This window comes from Pan paniscus, chromosome X (genome assembly GCF_029289425.2).
Source record: "Pan paniscus chromosome X, NHGRI_mPanPan1-v2.0_pri, whole genome shotgun sequence".
Taxonomy (NCBI): domain Eukaryota; kingdom Metazoa; phylum Chordata; class Mammalia; order Primates; family Hominidae; genus Pan; species Pan paniscus.
In genome coordinates, this window is record NC_073272.2 from 108954362 (window position 1) to 108977214 (window position 22853).

At 40.3% G+C, this 22853-nt stretch overlaps 1 protein-coding gene across 1 annotated transcript in view; it reads right to left on the reverse strand.

Annotated features, from left to right (window-relative positions):
• The window catches only part of GUCY2F (guanylate cyclase 2F, retinal), a 109070-nt gene extending 89813 nt beyond the window's left edge, over nucleotides 1-19257 (reverse strand). Inside the window, exons 1-3 of the mRNA XM_003822021.5 lie at nucleotides 19037-19257; nucleotides 12397-13211; nucleotides 2333-2634 (exon numbers count right to left, since the gene is read on the reverse strand). Of these exons, the coding sequence (XP_003822069.3) occupies nucleotides 2333-2634; nucleotides 12397-13126 (1032 nt within the window). The 5' untranslated portion in view covers nucleotides 13127-13211; nucleotides 19037-19257. The remainder of the gene's footprint in view (nucleotides 1-2332; nucleotides 2635-12396; nucleotides 13212-19036) is intronic.
• Nucleotides 19258-22853: the final 3596 nt, after the last annotated feature.

Here is a 22853-nt window from a genome sequence, read left to right on the forward strand (position 1 = left end):
AAAAAGTACAAAAAGTTACCATCTTGTTGCTTGCCTATAGACACATCAAACAACTGGTTTGACCGACCATTTTTAGCAATTTGAGTTTTGCAATTCTTGACTAAACTGACCAGTTGTTTTCAGTTATGTGTGTGTGTGTGCATGTGTGTGTCTCCTAAAAGACAGTAATACTTATTATAAACTTATCAGTAACAATAAAGTCCAAATCCAGCATTGTTAATATCTCTGTTATTAATTTTTTTATTAGAACAAGAATCAGCAAAATATTTGATATAAATCCTCTGAGCAGAAAGAGATACATAAACCTAAATTTCATTTGAATCACTATTCAGACAGAGAAGCAGCCCACAGAATGATGAAATAAAGGACAGATAAAAAAGAATATGAATATCAGACACAATCAACTGCCTACCTAAGTCTTCTTTCTTGCTAACAGAATCTCAATTTTGTTCACATTTTTCCAGCAGCTATATATTTTGTTCACACTTTTCAATCACAGTTGTCACATTCCTCCTTCCAGATTATTAGTTTAGGCATGGGCATGGGACACAATCGTGACAAACAAGGTATGGGAAGAAGTCTACTTGGGGAGATTCTGGGAAAGATTTCCTCACTCTTTTTTTTTTTTTTTTTTTTTTTTTTTTGGAGATGGAGTCTTGCTCTGTCGCCCAGGCTGGAGTGCAGTGGCGCCATCTCCGCTCACTGCAAGCTCTGCCTCCTGGGTTCACGCCATTCTCTTGCCTCAGCCTCCCGAGTAGCTGGGACTATAGGCGCCCGCCACCACGCCCGGCTAACTTTTTGTAGTTTTAGTAGAGATGGGGTTTCACCGTGTTAGCCAGGATGGTCTCGATCTCCTGACCTCGTGATCCACCCGCCTCAGCCTCCCAAAGTGCTGGGATTACAGGCGTGAGCCACCGTGCCTGGCCGATTTCCTCACTCTTAAAAAGAGACACAAGGGAAAGACAGTCTCTACTTTCACCTCTGGACATTGCCACCCGTATGTGATGTCTGGAACTGTGGCAGCCACCTTGGGACCATTAAGAGGAACCAGCTCATGAGGGCAAGCTTAGCATGCTATGGCTTGTAAAGTGGAAAGATGAACATGTTTCACTGATGACATCATTGACTGCTGAATTAACCAACCCTGAAGCCCTATCTTCAAATTTTGAAAAAGAATTATTACTTAAACCATTTTGTATTGAGCTATTTCTTACAGCTGGAAGCAATATGACTAATGCAGTATTCTAGCAAATGCCAGAGCTTTTAAACTTATGTGTATGTTGTTCTAAGTACTTTTGAAAATGTCTGCTTTCTACATCTGACCTCCAGTGTACAGAAACGTCCCTCTGTATTTTTTCCAATCTAAATGGCTTCTTTTGTCTCCCCATCTTCCTCTCATATTCCTCGTCTTCTTTGTATTCATCCTCTTTGTTTTTGTCTTTGCTCTCCATTGTTTTCTCTACTTTCTTCCCCTCCTCACTCCTTTTTCTTTCTCTAAGCCTTCAGTGGCTATGATTGGAATCTGAAATATGCCTATACATACATTTATCTACACACATATAAATACTATTTCTTGTATATCAGAAGGGAGGACTTCTTCCCCATTCCAAGTGGCCTGTCTTCACCCACTTACTCATTCCTCCCCACAAAGGAAAAATGAATTAATCTGACTGGTTAGTTTGGAAGGAGAAGTAAGTATGTGTAGCTCAGCCCCTCCTGTCTTCTTTCTCTTGGGAGCAGACTACCTAAAAGAAGCAAATGCTCTGCTGTTCCTCTCCAGACTACACATTTTAAAAAAGACCTGCCCTCATGGGGCAGGACTGCAGTGGTCCAGCAATGCCATTGACCAGATGGAGAAGTTTGTTTAATCCTTGGGTTCAGTATTGGGAAGCTCAAATGCCTACAGGTAGAAGCCGCATCCTCCAATACCAGTGTTATCAAAAATAAAGGAAATAGTTTCTTATATACTAGCTCTTTTGCCTTATTGTTAAATTAATTCAGAACTTACACCACAAACAGGACTTATTTTTATTAGGCTCCCTTGAACAGCACCAGTATATATTAAAGTTTTGTTTATCTGTTCTTAAATACATTTATTCTTCCTGACTATATAATGTCATCGTGGGCTGCTTAAAGATAAAAGAAAAAAATCTCAAATAATATGCCTTTGTTTCACAAATGTTTTCAGCAAACTAAAGATGTTTTTAATTTGTCTGTGGTTGCCTGCCATTGACTGGGCCTCCTATGGAATTGAGACTGTTGGTCTGAAAATAATTTACCATGCTGATGTTTTAGGTTCTCAGCTCATGACAACCTATGAATGTGTACTTACTTGATCGAACTCCAGCTTCTCAGGAATTTCACCTCTTGCTGCTGCCTCTGTGAAGGCTTGATAGAAGGTCTTTTCTTGGGACTCCACTGTAATGGTCAACACTGCATCATAGGCTTCCCGGAGCTTTGGGTTGTTCCTTAGGACCTGGTAGGGGGTGTGCTTATAAGGTAAACTGTAGAGCAGGGCATCATAAGGAACAAAGACGTAGGTTCCATCAGTCATTTTCAGATCATGAGCACATTCCAAGAGATGCATCTGAGTCTCTCCCCCAATCAAAGCTGAATGCATACACATGATGATTACTGAAACCAACAAAGCAAGGAGGTTATGGAAGCAAACTGTTAGTAAAGCACAGTACCAAAAACTACAGAGAGGAAAAATAAATGTATTCTAACCAATTTGTAAGTGGTTTCTTATGCCTCCAAGATAAGCAAGATGTTGTCCTGAGCTGAGGCTGAGGTATGCTCATGGACTCTGGATTGGGGATAGTGACAAGAGAGAGATGCCTACAGGCTGCAGAGCCTAATACTCAGACAGGAACAAGAATTAGTATAATCAATGGGGAGTAGCATAACAAAAGAGGCTTTAGGGTTGGAAAAATCAGCTTTACATCGTAACACCACCAGTTTTAACTGTGTACCCTTTTTTAAATTACTTAACCGCTCTCTGTCTCGTCCATAAAATGGAGATAACAATATATACTTATGGGGTGGTAGTGATGATTGAAGAAAGGAGACAAGTCATTTACTTAGTACATAGCACACAATAAATAGTAGCTACTATATACCTAAGAATTAGAAGAGAGAATAGTAAGAGAGGATGGGAGATGTTACCACAGCCACTATTGCTTTTTATTGTCCATCTCCTACAAACATGCACTCTAATACATTTTGACCAATTGTTCTCATCCTTACCAAGGTCATTATAGACAATGAAAAGCACTAACTCACTCACCTATAAATGTTACTACAGGTTGAGTACTCCTTATACAAACTATTGAAGACCAGAGGTGCTTCAGACTTCAGATTTTTTTTAGATTTGGGATATTAAGTATAATATTTGCATTATACTTACCTGTTGAGCATCCCTAATCCAAAAATCTGAAATCTGAAATACTTTAATGAGTATTTCCTTTGAGAGTCATGTTGGTGCTCAAAAGTTTTCAATTTTGGAGCATTTCGGATTTCAGATTCTCAGATTAAGAACGTACTCTGTGTAATATTATGGGTGAGATGTCCAACTTTTTAAAATCTAACTTCCCTGTAATTGAAATTACTATGGACTCAATTTAATTCTTCCTAGACTTATGAAACTATGTTGTTTGGCAAGGTTATGCTAGAATAGAGTGGATTCAAGGGGGCCACGGTTGAAAAATGGCAGCTAGATCATGAGACTGAAAGTCTTATATCCAATTTTACCCTTGGCATGCTAAATAAGTTTAGTTTAAGCCCACTTGTGCTTCAGTGCCCACATCTTTAAAATGTAGATTCCAATGCATTTTACAGGTACACTGAGTAGTTTAATTAGATAATGCCTGGCAAGCATTCTGAGCTCCTTGAAGAAAGGCAAAGACTCTATTGCTACTGGTAAATATTAATTATACATGTTTATATGGAACCTTTAATCTCAAGAACTAAGGGTGCTTAACTACATTCAATGACTTGTCTTTGGCATTTGCATATTGTTTCATCTATTTTCAAACACCTTTTTACACTTGCTAAGCACCCCTAGAAAGTTTCCCTCTGAGCTAGAGCTGGTACCTTTTAGTTTTTAAAGTGTAACTAATAAGTTATGAAGTTTATTTAAACATACCACACACATATGCACACACCACAACATGACATGAGTTTTCAAATGACCATTAACTCCTTCAAAATAATTATGCTAAGAGGTTCTACATGTATTCTGATGTTCAGACCTTCCTTAGAATTCTCGAAGGATATCTTTGGAGCTAGTTCATGAGCCCCACAAGGAATTCAGCCTCACTTGTTTATAATCACACATTGTATCATGGGAAAATGGAGTGCCAGAGATGTTTGACAATGCAAGAGTTGGATTTAGAAAAAGAAAGTAGAACTGAAGACCTCTCACTCTCTACATTTGCCTGAACCATTAAAAGTAAATTAGTTTGGTCAAATTAGTATAGTCATAGGTCCATTGAGGCGGGGAAAATGAGTTTAGTCAGAGGCTTCGGTTGGCCAGTTTGTCCAACAGTATCCTCAGCAAGTAGATCAGTATTAGCATCTTTCTTCTGCAAATCAGAGATTGAGTGATTTGTTCAAGGTTACTCAACAGTGATACAATTTGATTTAATTTACTTAAAGGAATATTAAAATGACTTTACTGCATGGAAAATGTTAAATAGAACTAGTGTTTGGTGCTGATTGCAATACAGCAAATACTTTAACATACATTACATGTAGTAGGTGCTATGGTGATGTGCCATCAAGATACACACTTCAGCACTGAAGCACTCATTCCACCAGCTGCTGGGTGTGTTAGTAGCTGATAGGTGACTTTTCTCTGAGAGTTGGCCTCAGCTAAGGAAAGGCACCTCTCTCAAGGTTACATCCTCTCAGTAGTGTGCTGGGGTTCGCTTTTGCTGGTTCAACTTTCGGAGATTTTGTGAGCCAGTTAACATCATGTTATTAGCTTGAAATTGACCACTGTGGGAGTGATTACACTATGGAAATCAGCAAACACTACAAATCAAAACTTTTTTCCATCTGAAGATCTGACTGTTAAACAATTATTATTACACACTGTGCCCCTTTCTGTGGGTGAGACTGAACCTAATGACAATTCCACATGGAGGTAGAACAGCCCAGGCTCCTTATCTCAATTCTGGACAACTCTGAAGGGTCATACCAGCTCTAGAGCTCCCCTCTAAGACTGGCTGAGGCCTTTGTTGTGGCTGCACTGCAGTTCAGTTCTCTCTGCCCAATCCTACTGTCTTCTCTTCCTCACAGGTGTTCTCCTTGAAAATACTCATTCAGTAAGCTTCCTGCACTCAAAGCTCCATCTAACAGGCTGCTTTCCAGGGAAACTGACTTGTGACACTGGATTAGAGCCCCCACCTTACCCTGAGATGATTTTTATCCTGGCACTTACAAGATTTATTGCTGTTATTTACCTATATCAGCTTCTACTACCAAACTGTGAGCTCCTTGAGGTCAGGAACTGTGTCTTATTTATTTCCATATCCTTGTACATATTATGCACACAATGAATGTTGTTTAGATGAATGTTTGTAAACTAACAGCCTCTTCAGGAAGAGAGCTTGTACACTTGGGTATTTTTTGTGGGTTCCTTGAGATATGAGATATGGGCATATATTGATTGTTAGGATGGAGGAACAATTGGAAGTGATATTTGCTGGGCGGGTAGATACTGCCATGCCTGTTGTTCATGCCTACTATCATTAACTATGCCCAGTACCTTACCCTCAACCCTAAATCTCTCCTCTTTATTTTTCTTTCATTGACCCATATTGACCATATTTCAAAGGGTCCGAATTTTTATAACTGAAAAGACCCTTTAAGACCAAGTAGGCCAACCTGTCCCCATCATTTTATAGAATAAGAAATAGGAAACTCAACAGGGAATAATCACAGGCTCCTCTATTTTTTGCCTGGCAAGATCTTGCCATTGAACATGATTAAAGTAGAAAGCATAAATACTGAATTCAAACAACAGCATCTTAATTTAATAGATTGAGTGCTTCGTGAACAGGGATTTGTAGATACATCTGTTCTACAAGATAATTTTACTAAATAGTTTTATTATGTTAAAATTACATTCATTAAAATGGGATTTGACCTGTAAGTTGTTGTCAGGAAAGGATTAGTGTACAGAAACCTTAAATCCTAAACAAGGCCTGGGTCAACAGGTGGTCACTGAATAATACTAATTTGTAAGTTTCCATCCTGTCAAGCTACTTTATAGTCAAAACAAGGACCAGGAAATACACCCTTCTGAGATCGCATCTCACCAGGATATGACACCAGCACTTTCTCTGAGCTACTTGAGCTGTCTAGTGTCTATGTCTTTATATTGTGGCACCAACCATAGCAGGCTGTCTAGGACCCTTTCTTTCACTAGCAGCAGGAAATGCCATGAAACTCCGGGAGAAGCCAATTTCCATGTCACTCAATTCCTATTTCTCTTCCTAAATTAAAATATTATATCAAATATTTTCTTGAGAGAGAGTAACTGTGTTTCTGAAAAGGCAAAGGTCACTTATTTCTCTCAGATTACTGGCTATGGTGTCCTCCATGGAGGAAACTGGGCCCAGTTTCACACCTTGCAAGATGGAAATGATTCCACTTGCTGCTGCTAAAGAAGTCCTTAGGAGCCATATTCATATTTGTGAGCCATCGATATTGCTCACAGTCCACAGAGACACCCCCCCATTCTACTGTCTTTGCTCTTTATTGTAACCCCTTTGTGATATTTCCTGCCACTGTCATTCATTTGAACAGTTGCTAACAGGGCGGGGAGGGGAGGCAGACCAGAGGAGGAGGGCAGCATGCAGATTTATCCCAAGTCTCATCTTCTCTCAGGATTCTTTCCTATCTGGCCATATTGTGAAAGAAGCACATTCCTACACTATCCCTCTCAGTTTTCTCCCACCCAGCCTAATAAATGGCTGTGTAAGAGGAAGGTGGGAGGCTCTGGAAAGTGCATGTTTCCCAGGCCCCATCCCCAACTGTGACTCAGTGCAGGAGGCTCTCAAAGTAGACTTTTGGAACACTATACTAGGTGATGTGTGGCTATCTCTATCAGCTAAGGATACCCCACACGTTTTTGGCCATAAGTCCTGAAGCTACCACTTACTTAACTACCACTGGTGTTGAACTGGTCCAAGTAGCTCAGCATGATGGCACACAAATATAACATTCAAAGACTATTCCATCTGCATCAGACCATGTTTTTTCCCACACTCAAACTTGTATTGCAATTTGTACAGCAATGTTGCCTTAACATTGCTGCCCAGCTTGAGATAAGGTTTTATATTTCTCCATACCTTGAAACATATGTTTCCTCCTGTTTTTCCTAAACTGCTATGTACATAAGGCCTCTTAAATGCAAGAAGTCTAGATGTTTAGAGATTTCCTCTTGTGTCAAGCCTTCAATAATTTGATCATTAGTGATCATTTGCCATTCATGAAAGCCAGTTGTCCTCTTGCCATTTATATTTACTTACATTTGGTGTTACATTATACCAAATCCTATACCAAATTCCCTATTGATGCTAAGGCTCCTAGTCATAGTATTATCAGTATCACTGTTGTTATTAGTATAGAAAAACAGGGCTGACACCTGGTACGTTGAGGCACATAAAAGAATTGTATCTATGGGTCCAAAAGTTAAGAAAGAAAGGTGGAAGGGCTGAATTATATGCCACATATAGAACACAGGATCTCAAGTGAGTATGCTTCAGGAGGTAGTATAGTATTGGTCTATCAATAGACCAGTGGTTCTCAGTGTGGTCCGTGGACCAGCAGCAGCAGTGTCACCTGAGAATGTGCAGTATTAGAAATACAAATTCTGGGGCCCCACACCAGCATTCCTGAACCAGAAACTCAGGAGGAGGAACCCAACAATCTGTGTTTTAATAAGTCTTCCAGGGGATTCTGATGCCCACTGAGATTTGAGAGCCACTGCTTTAGACTACTCCGAATATATATCCTGGCTTTCTCATTCACCAGTTGTATGACATTGGGTAAGTTATTTAACCCCTTTTAGCTTCGGAAGTCTTATTCATAAAGTAGGTAAACAATAATTGCCCTTACTTAATAGGGGTGATGCAATAATTGGATGACATAATCCATACAAAGCCCTTGAAAAATTACTAGCACATAGTAAACTCCCAATAAATATTAACTATTACCATTATTTTTATTGCTATCTTTTTCTTATATACAAGAATCTTCAATAAATGAGAAGAAGCCATTCTGTCCCAGGCAATAAGATAGCAATCAGGTACCTAATTTTGGAAGAGCAAGAGAAGGCTATTCCAATGGTGTCATATTTACTTAACATCATGTTGTAATGAAGCATTCCCAATTTGGAAGGATTGAAAGGAAATCCCAAATGGTCCAACATCCCGGTAAGCCCAAATGGAAAGGATTATACAATCAGCCAAGCACAGGGCTGATCAGCAAGAAGGCGAGGAGAAGAGAGGGCTTAGAATAGCCATTTGAAAAGTTCTCTAAAGAGCTGCAGGTAGGGCCTCCTGCTAACCTTCGCAGGAATTAGAAGAGGAACCCCTTCTGAATGAATGCAACCCTACAGGTGCCCTGCTTGGTAAGTAAATGCCCTTTTGTGCCATTGGACAAAAACTTCCAACAGGGTTCATGGTTTGAGGAGCAGAGACTGGACTGGATTTTGGCCCTCAAGTCCAATCAGCTAGGTTTCCTTGTGCAGGGCACAACCTACATAACCACACACAGCAGCCCTGACTATAAATTAAGGCCTTTGTCTTTGATTAATAACTCTCCTATTTGACTTTGTCAAAGCAAAGAAATAGTTGCTCCCAAGGCTTAAGAGAACTGAGTTGAGAATCTGGGAGAGGCTGAATCCCCCTACTCTGAGACTTTATTTATTCCTTCTTTAGTGTTGATAGTGCTTACACATATGTACTTATTACTGTGAGACTCACAGGTATTGTAAAACTTGAAAGAAAATGCCTATCTCCTGGATAAACCTGAGAATTAATTGAGATCTATGTGCAAATGCCTTGTAAAATGTAGAGAGCTGTTTACACGTAAAGTAATAGTATGGTTGCTTTTATTGTCTCTATGGCAGCATATAGTAACACCTCTGCTGTTTTCCCACCCAAGAGTGCATGGCTATTATTATTGCTATTATTGCCTACTATTAAATCTATCATTGCATTGATATTATGTAAGTGCAAATTAGACCTGTTTCTGAGAAAGGCGCTTCCTCTAACTCCAGTAAGTTGCCAATGAGAGTTCCTAATTGGAAATATTAACTTATCAGAACCAGAAGTGTCATACCAGCCAGTAATAGGCTGCTCTTCTCTCCCCTCCCACACCATCACTACAACCACCACTGCTACGGCCACGTGGCAATGCCATCACTGCTTTTGCGAACAGATCAGGAAAAAAAAAAAAAACCTCCCAATTATTTCTACTACTTCCAAATATTTCTAGGCCCCTCCAAAGGAAGGGGTCCCTTTCCACTGTATTTTGTATGTCACAAAGGGTCCTCTCTGAAGGTTTGCTTGGGGGTCCACAGTGTTAAAAAGTAGCCTCATATCCAGCAAAATAGGGAAGAAGTCAGGCTCTGCCTTCCTCAGACCTTCTCAGCTGAGATCACACAAAAAGTTTGTTGTCTTTTTAGTTCTTCTCAGTCCAGATAGATAACATCCAGGAATACTTAGCAGCCTCAGTCCCAGCAGTTGAGAGGAGCTGGAAAATTAGCTAAAGATTTGATCCGGTATGTGCTATGGATGGTGTGTTGCAGTCTTCCTCACTGATATGTTGACCCAATCTATACTCACTGGCTTCTGGCTTGGTTTCTCACCAAATCTCCAATTTTCTAATGGGACAAAAGATGTGCCCTGACCCTTAGGCCACTTAGCTAAAGCTCTGATAATCTATTTTTGTTCATTCTCTGGATCCTGCTTTACATGTTCCCATGGGTTGGGGCATTGTTTCCAACAAATGATCAAGTGGACAACAAGGGCAAGGTCTATCTTACTTTAACACTCACTCCCCTTCCACCATTCCCCCTGTCACACCTCACCCACCAGTTGGCATGCCCTCAGATACAGACATGTGCCTGTACCATGTATGGGTATTACACACTCCTTTGAACAAAGCACAGTGAGCTGCCTGAGGTTGTACTCAGGCCACAGCCCGACCAATGGCTCAGTTCCCCTGCCCCCACCCCACCCACATTCTGACTCATGTCACTGAGGTCCCAGCATGCCTCATGTGAATCTGCCTATGTTTTGTCAAAAAACAAAGGAAAATCCTGCAGTGCAGAGCTTTTGTCTTCACTCCCTTTAATCTCTCTTTCTGAATCCCTCCTCCACTTCCTGTTGCTGTCCTTGCTATTCAAGGTCTTCGTTTGCTCCATAACCATCCTCTCTAGGTTTTTTTCTCTGCATCCTCAAAATTTCCATTCCCTTAGTGAGCAGATCTGTACTGTAATAAAGAAAACAATCTGACTAAGCGAAGTCATATTAAAACAATGGGAACTTAAAGCAAGAAATATTTATTTGATTATTATTAAGTGAAAGCAGCATTTCTCAACTCTGGCTGCATGTTACAAGCGCCCGGGAAGCTATTTAAAATACCTTTGCTGGGACCCACCACAGACCAATTCTAGTAGAATTTCTGGAGGTGGTGCTGTGGCACCAGTATTCTTGAAAAGATGTCCAGGTAATTCTAGCATGCAGCCACACTGAGAACCCTTGACCTAAAGGAATCTCTAATGGTAGGGCAATAATATGTGCATTTGCTTCCTCCCTGCCTCAAAGGGGTTGTGGGTGGTTAGCACTCAATCCTAATTCTTCTCAGTCTGGCAGCCCAAAGAGCTTCAGGGCCTGGATTTATTTAACATTTTATGGTAGAGGCCAAAATGTCATTTCAAAGTATACAAATGGGTGGGATGTGAAACATTCATGGAATATAAACTTGCAGGAGACATTGGGCTTCAAGAAGATTTGTAACCTATTATAAAGTTATGATACTAAATATATTAGCCTGTTTCTGGCATGGCTCCTCCTGCAAATGATTTTATGTCTTTCAAAATAATTCTATGCTCTGCTTTGAAAGTATCAAGCTCTATTATGAAGTAATCAGAGCCATACTGATTGCTAAACATCACAGAATCTTGTCAACTGGAGCTGGAGGCAGATTACTATAGTTCTGGAACTAAAAACTCCTCTTGCCCTCATCCTCTTGTGATCATCATAATTAAGGTCCAATACTGAAGCCACTTGAAACTTAAAACAGGCTTCTGGTTATAGGCCAGGCCTAAGCTGGACCATTCTCTAACAAACATTTCCTTAACAATGGTTAAGGAAATGACTGGGACCAGGACTAATCCTTGAAGGAATCAGTTTGTCAAATAGTTTCTGAGATATCCATCCTAAAGTGGTGGAGTGGCTGCAGTGGGGGAATGAGCAGCGTTCCCATGAATCATAGCCATCTCCAGAGGAAGGTAAAATGGAGGTTAAAAAATTGGAATAGAAAAAATCAAAACTAGGTGTCACAAGAGCTTGCCATAAGTGTGAGTAAAAGAGATCTGATTCAAGAGGACCAGAAAGGGCCCCCTTTTGCCAAAATGCACCCAACTAACTTTGAGAATGATAGCTTTAGTGGGTCAAGTCCTTTGCTTCACATTTTGTCTATCGTCTCTGCAAGAATCGTCTTTGAACATTAAGCTTCCATTGGAAGGGGAAACTTAAAATTTAGACAGTCTTTTCATTTTAATATGCTTTCATTCATCAGCTAGGTGCCCCCCATATCAACTAACTGTGTGCTGCAAAAAGAAAAGCCCTGCTTTGAGAAGAGATAGAAGGTATGGATATTTCGGAGTCCACAGAAGACAGATTCTAAGTAAGTGTCCCACAAGGACACTGGGTACATTTGAAGGAAAGTATCCAGAAGGGAGTCAAAAGTAAATCTCTCCTCAGTGACTAGAACAAACAAAAATGAAGCCATAAGAAGACCCGCGCCTCCCCATACCATTTTGGCACTTTCGAAGCTACCAAGGTCCTAAGGGCAGAAAGAAAGGATGTATGGCTACAGTGCTCTTGACACCATTCTTCACTCAGGCGCTAAGAGCAGGCACTAGCATTCACAGGCATATGAAGCACAGAGTTCTTTGTACTGTTATTCAGTTCATAAAATAGGCCCTGTTGAAGCAGGGCAGTCTTGGGACCTGTGTGTGAGTGAAAAAGGGCAAATGTGTAAAGAAATGGGAAGGGATGTGCTACCCTAGGGTGTGAGGGTAGGAAACCTTTTGGAGATTGTAATCTCTTTCCCTGAAGTCACGTTTAAATTTCAGCGGGAGAAAGCACTCACTGCGAATTCTGTCTGCCTGGTGAATCCTCTGGAGAGCTTTCCGCATGCTTTGGCTGTCTTGTCCTGTGGTCAGGACGACCCCTACAGGTAAGCCGTAGCTCCGAAGAGCACTTGCGACTCGATTGGCTGTATGCACCCAAATGTCTTCATCTGAGGAAATGACTCCAGCATGAGCCCACTGGAAATATTTCATGACAGTTACAAGCACCCGGATGGGAGAAGGGAGTGTCCGAGAAAAGGTCGGGTAGCTATTTTTATTGTCTAATTCATAATTCACACAAGCCCAAGAGAAAATTCCTTTGTCCCAGCTGTTTCCCAGGAGCGAGGCTGCCTCGCAGTAGCCAGGGTTGGTAGGTCCAATAAATCCTGAGGCCATCTGGTGGTGGGAAATGAAATTGGAGAGGGCCCTCGAAGTCTGGCAGTCTTCATTGAGAATCACGTATTCAAAAGAATAACTCAGGTCAAAAGATGGGTCCCGGTTGATTCGCTCAATGGCTAATCGCGCAGCAACCTCAGGCAGGGCCTTTGAAAACAGCGAATCACAAGCCCAAGGGCCCACCACCCCTATCTTGTAGGGGAGTGTCCACACCTGCTGCGGAAGGGACATGACAGACAGAAGGCACAAGCACCACAGGAACTTGGCAGATGCAAGGCCATGGTGTCCCAGCAGTTTCCTGAAAGCCGCAAACCAGAGAACAAGGCGAGAAAAGCGCCCGAGTCCCAGGAACATAGCCCTCCTGCTTCCAGCAAGCTAATGACGAGATACTGGAGAGTTATTCTGCTTTCCCGACACAGACGGTGGTGTTTCCAAATGCCTGTCAATCAGAGGAAAAGGTTTGTTACTCACATTATTTCTGAAGCTTCTGGAAATCATCGGTTGTGAAAGAATGGCAAAAAAAAAAAAAAAAAAAAAAAATGGCAGTGCCCAAACTAAAAGTTTCTTTCCCCCATCCTGACAAAACTCCTCCTCTTCCTGTACCCCGTATCTCAGTACATGGCACATCCATCCACTGTTTGCCCACTTGCTTCTTTCAGAAAACTGGAAATCACTGAGACTCCTTCTCTTCCCCCACATTCAATCTATCACCAATTCCTATTTATTCAACTTCAGTAATAGCTGCCCACCTTACAGTGTTTTGAAAATTACATGAGTTAACACACGGCAAGTGCTTATAACAGAGCCTGGCAAGTCATTGGCATTATATTGGACATAGTATCATTATTATAGTTTTCAATATGTCCATTTTTCTCTCCCATACAGCTCTCTTGGAGAGAAATAGATGTAAACAGATAATAAAAATGCAGAGTAAAAAGTGCTATGATTGAGGTAGCCCAAACAGAGAGACAGAGAGGATCACCTAAACCCAGATTTCAGGGGAGGAGAGAAGGGAGGAAGAACAGTCTCTCTGGATTGAGTACTGAAGAAAAGTTAACCAGGTGAATGAAGTTGCAGGAATAGTTTGGTGCTAAGATGCTAAGAGCCTTCCAAACAGAAGGAACAACATGCAGAAAGACCCAGAGGTAAAGATGATAGATAGATAGATAGATAGATAGATAGATAGATAGATAGATAGACTATATATATATGTGTGTGTGTATATATGTGCGTGTGTATATATATGTGTATATATATATGTGTGTGTATATATGTGTGTGTGTGTGTATACATATATATATGGATTCTTAGAATTCTAAAGCATTTGTTCTGCTTGAGTCTGTGATGTCAGACAAGGCAAGGGCCAGATCACCAAGATATGCCATGATTGAATACTGTACCCAATGGTTTTAAGCAGGGAAATAGTATTATCAGATTTCCATTTTAAAGGATCTCTCTAGCAACAATGTGGAGAATGAGTTGGAAGAAAGCAAGACTGGAGGCAAAGAGACCAGTTTGGAGTCTGTCACAATAATCCATATGAGAAATGATGACAGACCAAGAGAGTGGTAGTGAAGACCTAGAGGAATGGGATCATTTCCTCCAAGATTAAAAATATCAAGATTAAGAAAACAGAAATAACAAGAACTTGGTGACTGACAAGATATAGAAGGTAAGTGAAAAGAAAGGAGGACTCTAGGATGATTTTGAGCTTTTCAGACCTAGGAAACTGATTGGAAAATGGCACAAGTCTCTGAGATAGGAAACACTGGAGGAAGGAGGTGGGAGAGACGATGCATTCTGATAGAGATCTTGAATTGGCCAACAAGTGGCAATATCCAGTAGATAATAGCACATACTGGAGGGCCTAGGAAAAAACTAGAAAGCTGAACAAGAGTTATAAATTCTTAATAGAAAACTGAATAAGAGTTATAAATTTGAGTGTAATCAATTGATAGAGGGTAATTTAAAACTTGCCTTTTGTGGAGTAAAGAAAGAAGACAAAGGACAAAACCCTGAGACCTCACAACACTTAAAGATAGGTCACAGAGATGTTAATAAGGAGAATCCTTAGTAAATCCTTAATTCTAATCAAAGATCAAAATAATGGCATAGCTTTCTTCAGGGCTGATAATCAGCGCTGGTGTGCACCAATCAGGCCAAACTGGTTGTTTATGGGCAGCAACAATTCTGTCTGTGCCAGCCCTGTTGGTTATTATCTTGACTCTCACTCCTAATTTTATGAGAAACCTTGACTCCTGAAGAGACCAATCTGAGGCATATCTAGTGAATCTTAAAGACCTACCACAAATAGTATGCCCCAACATTCGTATATTGGTGAAAGCTGATTTGAATGAGAGTCAAGAAAGTCTTGGGGGAGCAAACAGTTCACAAAACAACATAAGCCAGTGGCTGAGGGGTGTGTGGGATGGGGGAGGACTTCTAACTTTGCTTTGGGGACAGTGGAAAGATGATTCTGAGCTGATTATATGCATAAGAGCCTCAAATTTATTCCTAGGCCCTCAAAGATAATCCAGTCTAACCTGCCTCCAAAAAATTAGATCTATTCTGTGCACTAAGTTGAATGCATGAGAGTGAGATACAGGATGGATGAAGTGTGAGGTGTTGACTCAGGCTTCAAAGAGCTCCCAACCCAGAGCTGAGCTCTAGTCAAGAGCCACAAGCTTCTCTTCCAGCTTCTTCCAGCCTCCCTCTTTTCTCTGCCATGACAAAATTTGGGAGGCAGGACACTGTAGGAGCCACTCATCTGGAGTAATATGGGAAGGGTCTCTATTTCTGGTCCGTATTGTGACAAGGATATTGAACTACATTATCTCTCTGTCCTTATAGGCCTCACTCTTTTGACCACTAGGAATGTGCAACAGTGAGGACAGCTCTATATGGGAAACAAAACCCTATTCACAGCAACAGGGCAAGAAAGCCGACATACTGCCTCTTCTTCCCCAAACACACTAGTTTCATGGGTTCCTTCCCAGTATCTGTGCATTTAATCCAGAAATTAGCACTTAGACTAACAAAGTCTAAGATATACTGAGTTCTTGCTGTGTGTCAAATGCTGGGCTACACTCTTTCCATGTATTGTCTCATTTTAAAAACTGAATTTAAAAAACTCATCACAGTCCTTTGAAGTAGGTGTTATTATCATCACTATTTACAGATGATGAAACTGAGGCTCAGAAAGGGTAAGTAACTTGTCTAAGGGCAAACCACGGTAGAATGGAGATTTGCACCCCAGTTGATTGAGCCCTGTACTAGATAGAAGTTCTGCAGATAGCCCCTCATCTATGAAGTCAATGAGACTACCATTATTATACCTGCTATATTACTCAAACTGAGTTCGAATCATTCATTTGCAGTTTAAAGAAGTTCCCCAGTCACCCATGAAAGAATAAATTAGGTAGAGTTGGGGAGGGGCAGAGTAAATTGGGAGGAGCCACCAAGAAATTCATTATCCAACCAGAAGTAATTTGCTACTAGTGTTCAAGCCTAGCCCTGGGACTGCCCACTGACTCCTCACTCAGGGCACAGTGCTGCACAGCTGGGGGTGGGGAGCACCAGTTCCACTGTATTCTATGTAAAGCTAATCCTAATCTTTGAGAATGGAAATCTTGAGGGTACACCCTTCAGCATATTAGCCCCAATTTTCAACTTCCTCATCTGCAAAGTGGGGGTAAATTTAATTTAATCATTTTGAGATAAAGAAGTAAATAAGTTAGAATACTAAGTGCACAGTTGTCTTTCAATAAACACTGGTTCTTCCTCCCTATTTGGAAAGAGGACTGCACTGGGAATCAGAAGGCCAGGGTCCTGGACCCAATTCTGCACCGACTCACCACGTGACCCGAACAGATTGTTGCCTACTCTAGGTCTCTCCTTTTTCCCCTTTAGCTGGACTAGCAGATCAGCAAGTCCCTTTATTCTCTGACCTCCATCCATCCTGGGATTCTGTACTTTGTCTAGGAAGTTACTTTTCTAAACCTCTGCACTTTGAAACTGCTGAGTTCATTCAACATTTTCTAGCCTTTGCTGCTCTAATTAGCTTCTCACTGGAGTTGGATTCCCCCAAAGTACTTGCTTCTATCTGGTAGATCCAGTTCCTGATCATTTTTAATTTTGGCCTGGAATCCTCTGTCAAGCATCTGTGATGTGAAGACCCCACTCCCCGACAATGCTGGAGTTATGCTACACTGAAAACCTGGGCTCCTAAAATCACTGGTTATCTTATTATCATTAATAACAAACACACGTTGAGAAGTTGGTCTGTGCTAAGACTAACTACAAAAAAAAAAAAAAAAAATGGGAGAGTATAAGGGCCTGGCCAAGAAATCTAAACAAGAAAAGCAAGCATGTACCTCAGGAGGGAGAAAACCAAGTTAGTAAGTTCCCTGCTTGCTTTTGCTTAACATTAAATCTCCAGTGCCCTTCGCAGTGCCTGACACATAGTAGGTGCGCAAAAAATATATGTTGAATTAATACTGAAGAGGAGATATGGAGCACAAATAAAATGTTTTGTATTACCATGTTATTTAAAATGCTCTATTTTAGGCCTTAATCAAGACCCACCTTTGGCAAAATTATCAAGGGGTAAAGTTTGTCTTCAGACTTCTAGCACAGCTCTCTCTGCCTTCTCGTTAATGGAGAGAAAACAACTCTAAAGAAAGAAACTCTTTAAATGATTTGCACTAATATGTAAATGAATGATAATATTTGACACTTTCCTGTATTCCTCCCCAGCCAGTGGTGTTTGTTCTCTCTTAAGGGCTGGGGAGAAGTTTATGCCAAAATAATTAATCTCTAATAATATAATGTCTATTTCAAGCATCAGTTGCAGGTAGGCAAAGGAGGATGGACTACTTTTTGAGCAAAAAAATGAAGAAACTTTTGGTGCCCCTCAGATCAAAGTGATTAACTGTCCATTCTAGGTGTAAGGCTGGCATTTTTGTGTTATAATCCAGGTAACTCCTAAGCACAATGCCCACCCCAAATTCTAAAAAGTTAGAATTTTTATACCATTTCTAAAATTCATACAACACGGGTCCCTCCTCAGGCCACATGCCACAAAGTGCCCCTTGGCATTCACTCTCAGTTTTTGTTGCTCTTTTCCCTTTGTTAACTGCAAGATAAACATTTCCCAAGCTGAAGTTCTGCCCTTACATTTTTTCTGGTACCGATGTGATGCATTTGGTGATATTTCTAACTCTGTTAGGACTCCCTGGACAACCAGAAAGTTTTATGTTGCTGTAGGATTTAGTCTTGATCCCCCAACTCAAGATTTTACAGAAGGAAACTTATTCTTTAAAAAAGAAAAAAGAAAAAAAGAAGGGAAGGAAGGAAGGAAGGGAGGAAGAGAGAAGGAAGGAAAAGAGGAAGGGGGAGGAAGGGAGAGGGAAGGAGGGAAGAAGAGAAAGAAGGAAGGAAAGAAGGGGAGGGAGGAATGAAGGGAGAGAAGAAGGAAGGAAGGAAAGAAGGAAGGAAGGAAGGAAGGAAGGGAGGGAGGGAAAGAAAGGGGCAAGATAGGGGGAGGATGCCCTAAACCTCCACCTGCTGATTTTGGTTTAAGGAAAAAAATTAGCTCACTAAAGTCTTTCCTGGGGTTAATGGGAAATGTGGATATAACTAAAACAAAGTTTGAAGGTTTGAAATTTTGGAAATAGAATACTACTGGCCCACAGTTGTTCTGGGGCCATTGCCTAGGTTACTCAGGTGTGAACACCTGCATGGGATCAGACTTCCATGGAAAGTGGCTAGACCATAGGGATGCATAATTTCATTTCAGGTAGTTTTTACAATCTGATGGGAAGCCTGGCTTCACACAGAAAACCACTATTCGTTAAACATGTACAAAGAAAGACTATGACAAATAGCTCTGAGGGAAATGGCTCCTCATACCAGCTTGTCAAGCCGAGGACTTCTATGAAAGATTGATTCGTCTTTCTAATTACAGCCTGAATCAAGTTAACAGCTTGTATAAGACAACATCAGGAAGAAATAAAAAAAGAATCATGAGAGAAACTAAACGAAAGCTTGGATGAGCCTTTGAGCTCAAATCTTGACTTAAAGTATCTCGAAGGCTCTCTTTAACCCTTCTTTCCTTCTTTCCTTCATTCTTTAAATTTTTCTTTTTTTACTACATATTGCAGTAAAACTAATGTATCTCAATCAGCGTCTCAGCTCCCAGGTGGGCTGTGTCTTTTTTCCCCCCATTACAATCTTTCTTATAAACAAGAGCTGTCAACTACTCACCAAGTAATTCACCGCTCAAATGTCTTCAGTTTACTGCCTGCGCATGCAGACCACTGGCATAGCTACCTCAGTGTGTCCATTTCTTTGCATCCTCTATGCATTCACAATCCTGTCAAGGACTCCAGTCTGTTGACAAATTCCATTAATGGGGTAAATAATTGAAAGCGTTAGTAAATGTTTTGAAAATCACTCTTCAGCATCCGCAGACCAAGACTTGGATTAGGATTTAGAGTGACACTTCTAATCCTTTAAATTGATCCCACCTGTAGCAGAGTTAGTGCTGACCTAAATGCAATGACCCAGAGATTAACAAACAAATAGAGTCCTCTGGATAAATACGTCCTCCACAGACTACTGCCTTCTTTTACCTTTCAAAGTCAGACACAAACTCTCAGATTTTGCCTCTGTGTTCTTCCTTGTTCCATTCTGTCTAATAACCACCAATCGCCCTTTCTCCAGGACAGTTCTAAATGCCAAAACATTCATCAGCTGTGATTCCAGCCCAGAATATAAAAGGTGATCCAGGCTGGCTCCCTGCAAAATTCAAAGCAGGTGAATTTTGTCTCCTTCTCCTATTCCCCTTAAGTGCCTTCACTGCCTTTCCTCCCAAGAGAGACTCCCTACTTCCCTCTACACCTTTGTACAGAGACATTGTTTCCCCATACTTTAGATGTATTCCTTTTCCTTAAGAAGTCCCTCTCTGTCCTGGGCATCATTCACTCAGGGCCCCGTTCTGGATTCCCAACGTGAGAACTGAGGTGTTAAGGGCTAAAAATGACTTATATTAAATGAGAAATGTTTTTTAATAATAGTTTTATTGAGATATAATTTATCTACCACAAAAGTATATAATTTAGGGTTTTTTTAAAGTATATTCACAAGCTTGTGCAACATTTTCATTATTCCCACAAAGAAATTCCATTCTTGTTTAAAAGTCACTCCCCATTTCTCTCCTCCTCCTAGCCCCAGGCCACCACTAATTTACTTTCTCTATGGATTTTCCTATTCTGAACATTTCATATAAATGGAATCATACAACATGTGATCTTTTGCAAGTGGCTTCTTTCATTTAGCACACCGTTTTCAAGGTTCATGCATGTTCTAGCCTGTATCAGTACTTCATTTCTTTTGTGGCCAAATAATATTCCACTTTTTTGGATATACCACATTATCAGTTGATGGAAATTTAGGTTGTTTCCACCTTGGGCTATTATGAATACTGCTTTTATTACTTTTGTGTAAAAGTTTTTATATGGACATATTGTTTTTATTTCTCTTCGGCATATACCCAGGGAATTGCTGGGTCATATAATAACTCTATGTTTAATATTTTTTGAATTGACAAACTGTTTTCCAAAGTATATGCACCATTTGGCATTCCCACCAGCAACATATGAGGGTTCTTTTTTGCCTACATTCTTACCAACACTTGTTACTATCTATCAGTTTTTTATTTAAGTATGACAGGCATTTTATATGTACATTATACTTATATGTACATCTTTATATTCACAACAACCATGAAGGTGGATATTACCCATTCTTTCCATTTTGTAAATGAGGATGCCAAGACTGAGATAAATTAGGCAATAATCATACTTACTGAGTGCCAATGATGTGACAGGCATTTTTGGAAGCCCTGTCTCCTTAGATCTTCACAGTGACCCCACGAGATAGATACTATTTGAATTCCCAGACATCCAGAGATGTTACAGTAACTTACCAAAAATCACACAGCCACTGGTCAGTAGAGACAGAATTTGAACTCAGACACTCTAATTCTAGTAAGTAATAGAGCCAGAAAATTTAAACGCAAGACTATTTGGCTCCAAGAAAGCTCACATTTATCCTTGATATATTCCACTAATGCACCCTTGTGCTATCCCTCCAAAGACTGCTTGCACTCTAATAGAGTCTCCAGAAACACACCGTGACTACCCAAAGGAAACAATCCCTAATTGTAGAATTTCAGGTGACCTGATGGAAATACTGGTGCAAGTGAGGGCCCCAGTTAGCATTCTCTATGTAGTGCTGCATGGTGCCATGAGCAACCCCAGTATGGATTTTATGAGAAGGTTCTGATGAGGACTAGGATGTTCAAGGGACCATCATTCAAGGAATGTTCCAAAATCCTGAATAGACATAAGATTCTAAATTTATAGGTAGAAGTAGCTGGGAATTAGCACATAAATAAAATTTCTAAAGTGAATTTGCTTCTTTTGATTAAGAGTTCCACAAACACTTGTTGCTCTACAGACTTTACATATACTAGCTCAATGGATCATCACAACTGTCCTATGGGGTAGGTATTATTATCATCCACATTTTATAGACGAAAAACTGAGGCACAAAGAGATTAAGTAATTTGCCCAAGCGCATACAGCTAGTTTCTGGTGGAGCCATCTGTGAAAATAAGTAGTCTAGCTTTAGAGTCAGGGCTCTTAACCACTGCCTCTTAATCACAGTATGGGGGTCATTGGATTTATCCATACACTCAAGAATTCCCATTAGATCTCTAAGTTTTAGTTATAGTATAATTAAAGATGATTTTAGAACAGAAATCTAAAACCATTTGGGGTCCTCATGAATCTAAAATTATACAGATACTTCAAATCCATTCACGAGTACAAACTTAAGAATTATTCCTATACACCTTTTAGAACTGCTATGTCAGAAACATCAGCACACTGTATGATTAAGTATTGACCTTAGTGTTCTCATGGACTTACAACACCAGAATGTTCATGGATTCTACTACATGTTGTTGGAACTCGTATCAGTTCCTGTCTATGTTTCCAATATCAAAGCCTAACAATTTACAAAATTTCATCTTCTCTGTATGATCTTTACTCCCTAAGGTGCCATGGAATGAAAGAATCCAAAATAGCACCCTCTCCCTCCACAAAACTGTGAAGCCAGTCACATCGATTGAGCTTTCCTCTTAACATTAGTTGCAAAGAAAAAAAGTAGCCCTTTTACATTTTATATATACATATATTACTACTAAACACTACAGGGAACTCCTAATTACATACATCATGGGAAATGGCCTTACATAATATTAGCCTAGGATCCTTGCATTCCTTTGGAGACTAAGATGCAGGGCTGGGGCATGAGGTATAAAAATGATTCAGAATGGTGTGCTTCTAGTTAATCATCCAGAATAAGGCTTGGGCAAGTAGCTCCTTGTCCTGGGGGAAGTGAGAACCTGGGGAACAAGGGAGGTGATGGACAAAGATAAATTAGAATGAGAGAGGAAAACTACAAGAAAGGATGTTAGGCAAACTTACACATTTTGCTTCATTCCAGTGAGGGCTCTGAACTGTGATTCTCGACCTTCCTTTAGATTTTTCACCTAACCCTACCTGACAGAAAGTTATTTTTCTGATTCAGTAGTAATAACAAAATTCTCTGTCTGCTTATAGTACTAAACAAATACTTATAGTACTCAACAAGACATATATTGTTTCATAAAAGTAGAATAGCTTTGGGCAACAGGCAAAATGATAATTTCCAATTTTTGAGCATCTCCTTTCAACTGGCACTGTTAGCCTTACTTCATTTATTTCTCACAGCATCCCTAAGAGGTAGGGAAAATTCTTATTCTCACTTTAGAGATAGAGAAAAAAAAATAAAGTACAGGAAGTTTATGTGCTTTGGCCAAAGTCACACAGCTGATACATGGTGGAGCCATGATGCAAATTCAGGTAGCATAGTTCCAGGGCCTGACGCTGAATAACTTTGCTATACTGCTTCAGGATGCAAAGAAGTTATTGAAGTGTATTACGCTGTATATTTACAGTATACGTTATTTTGT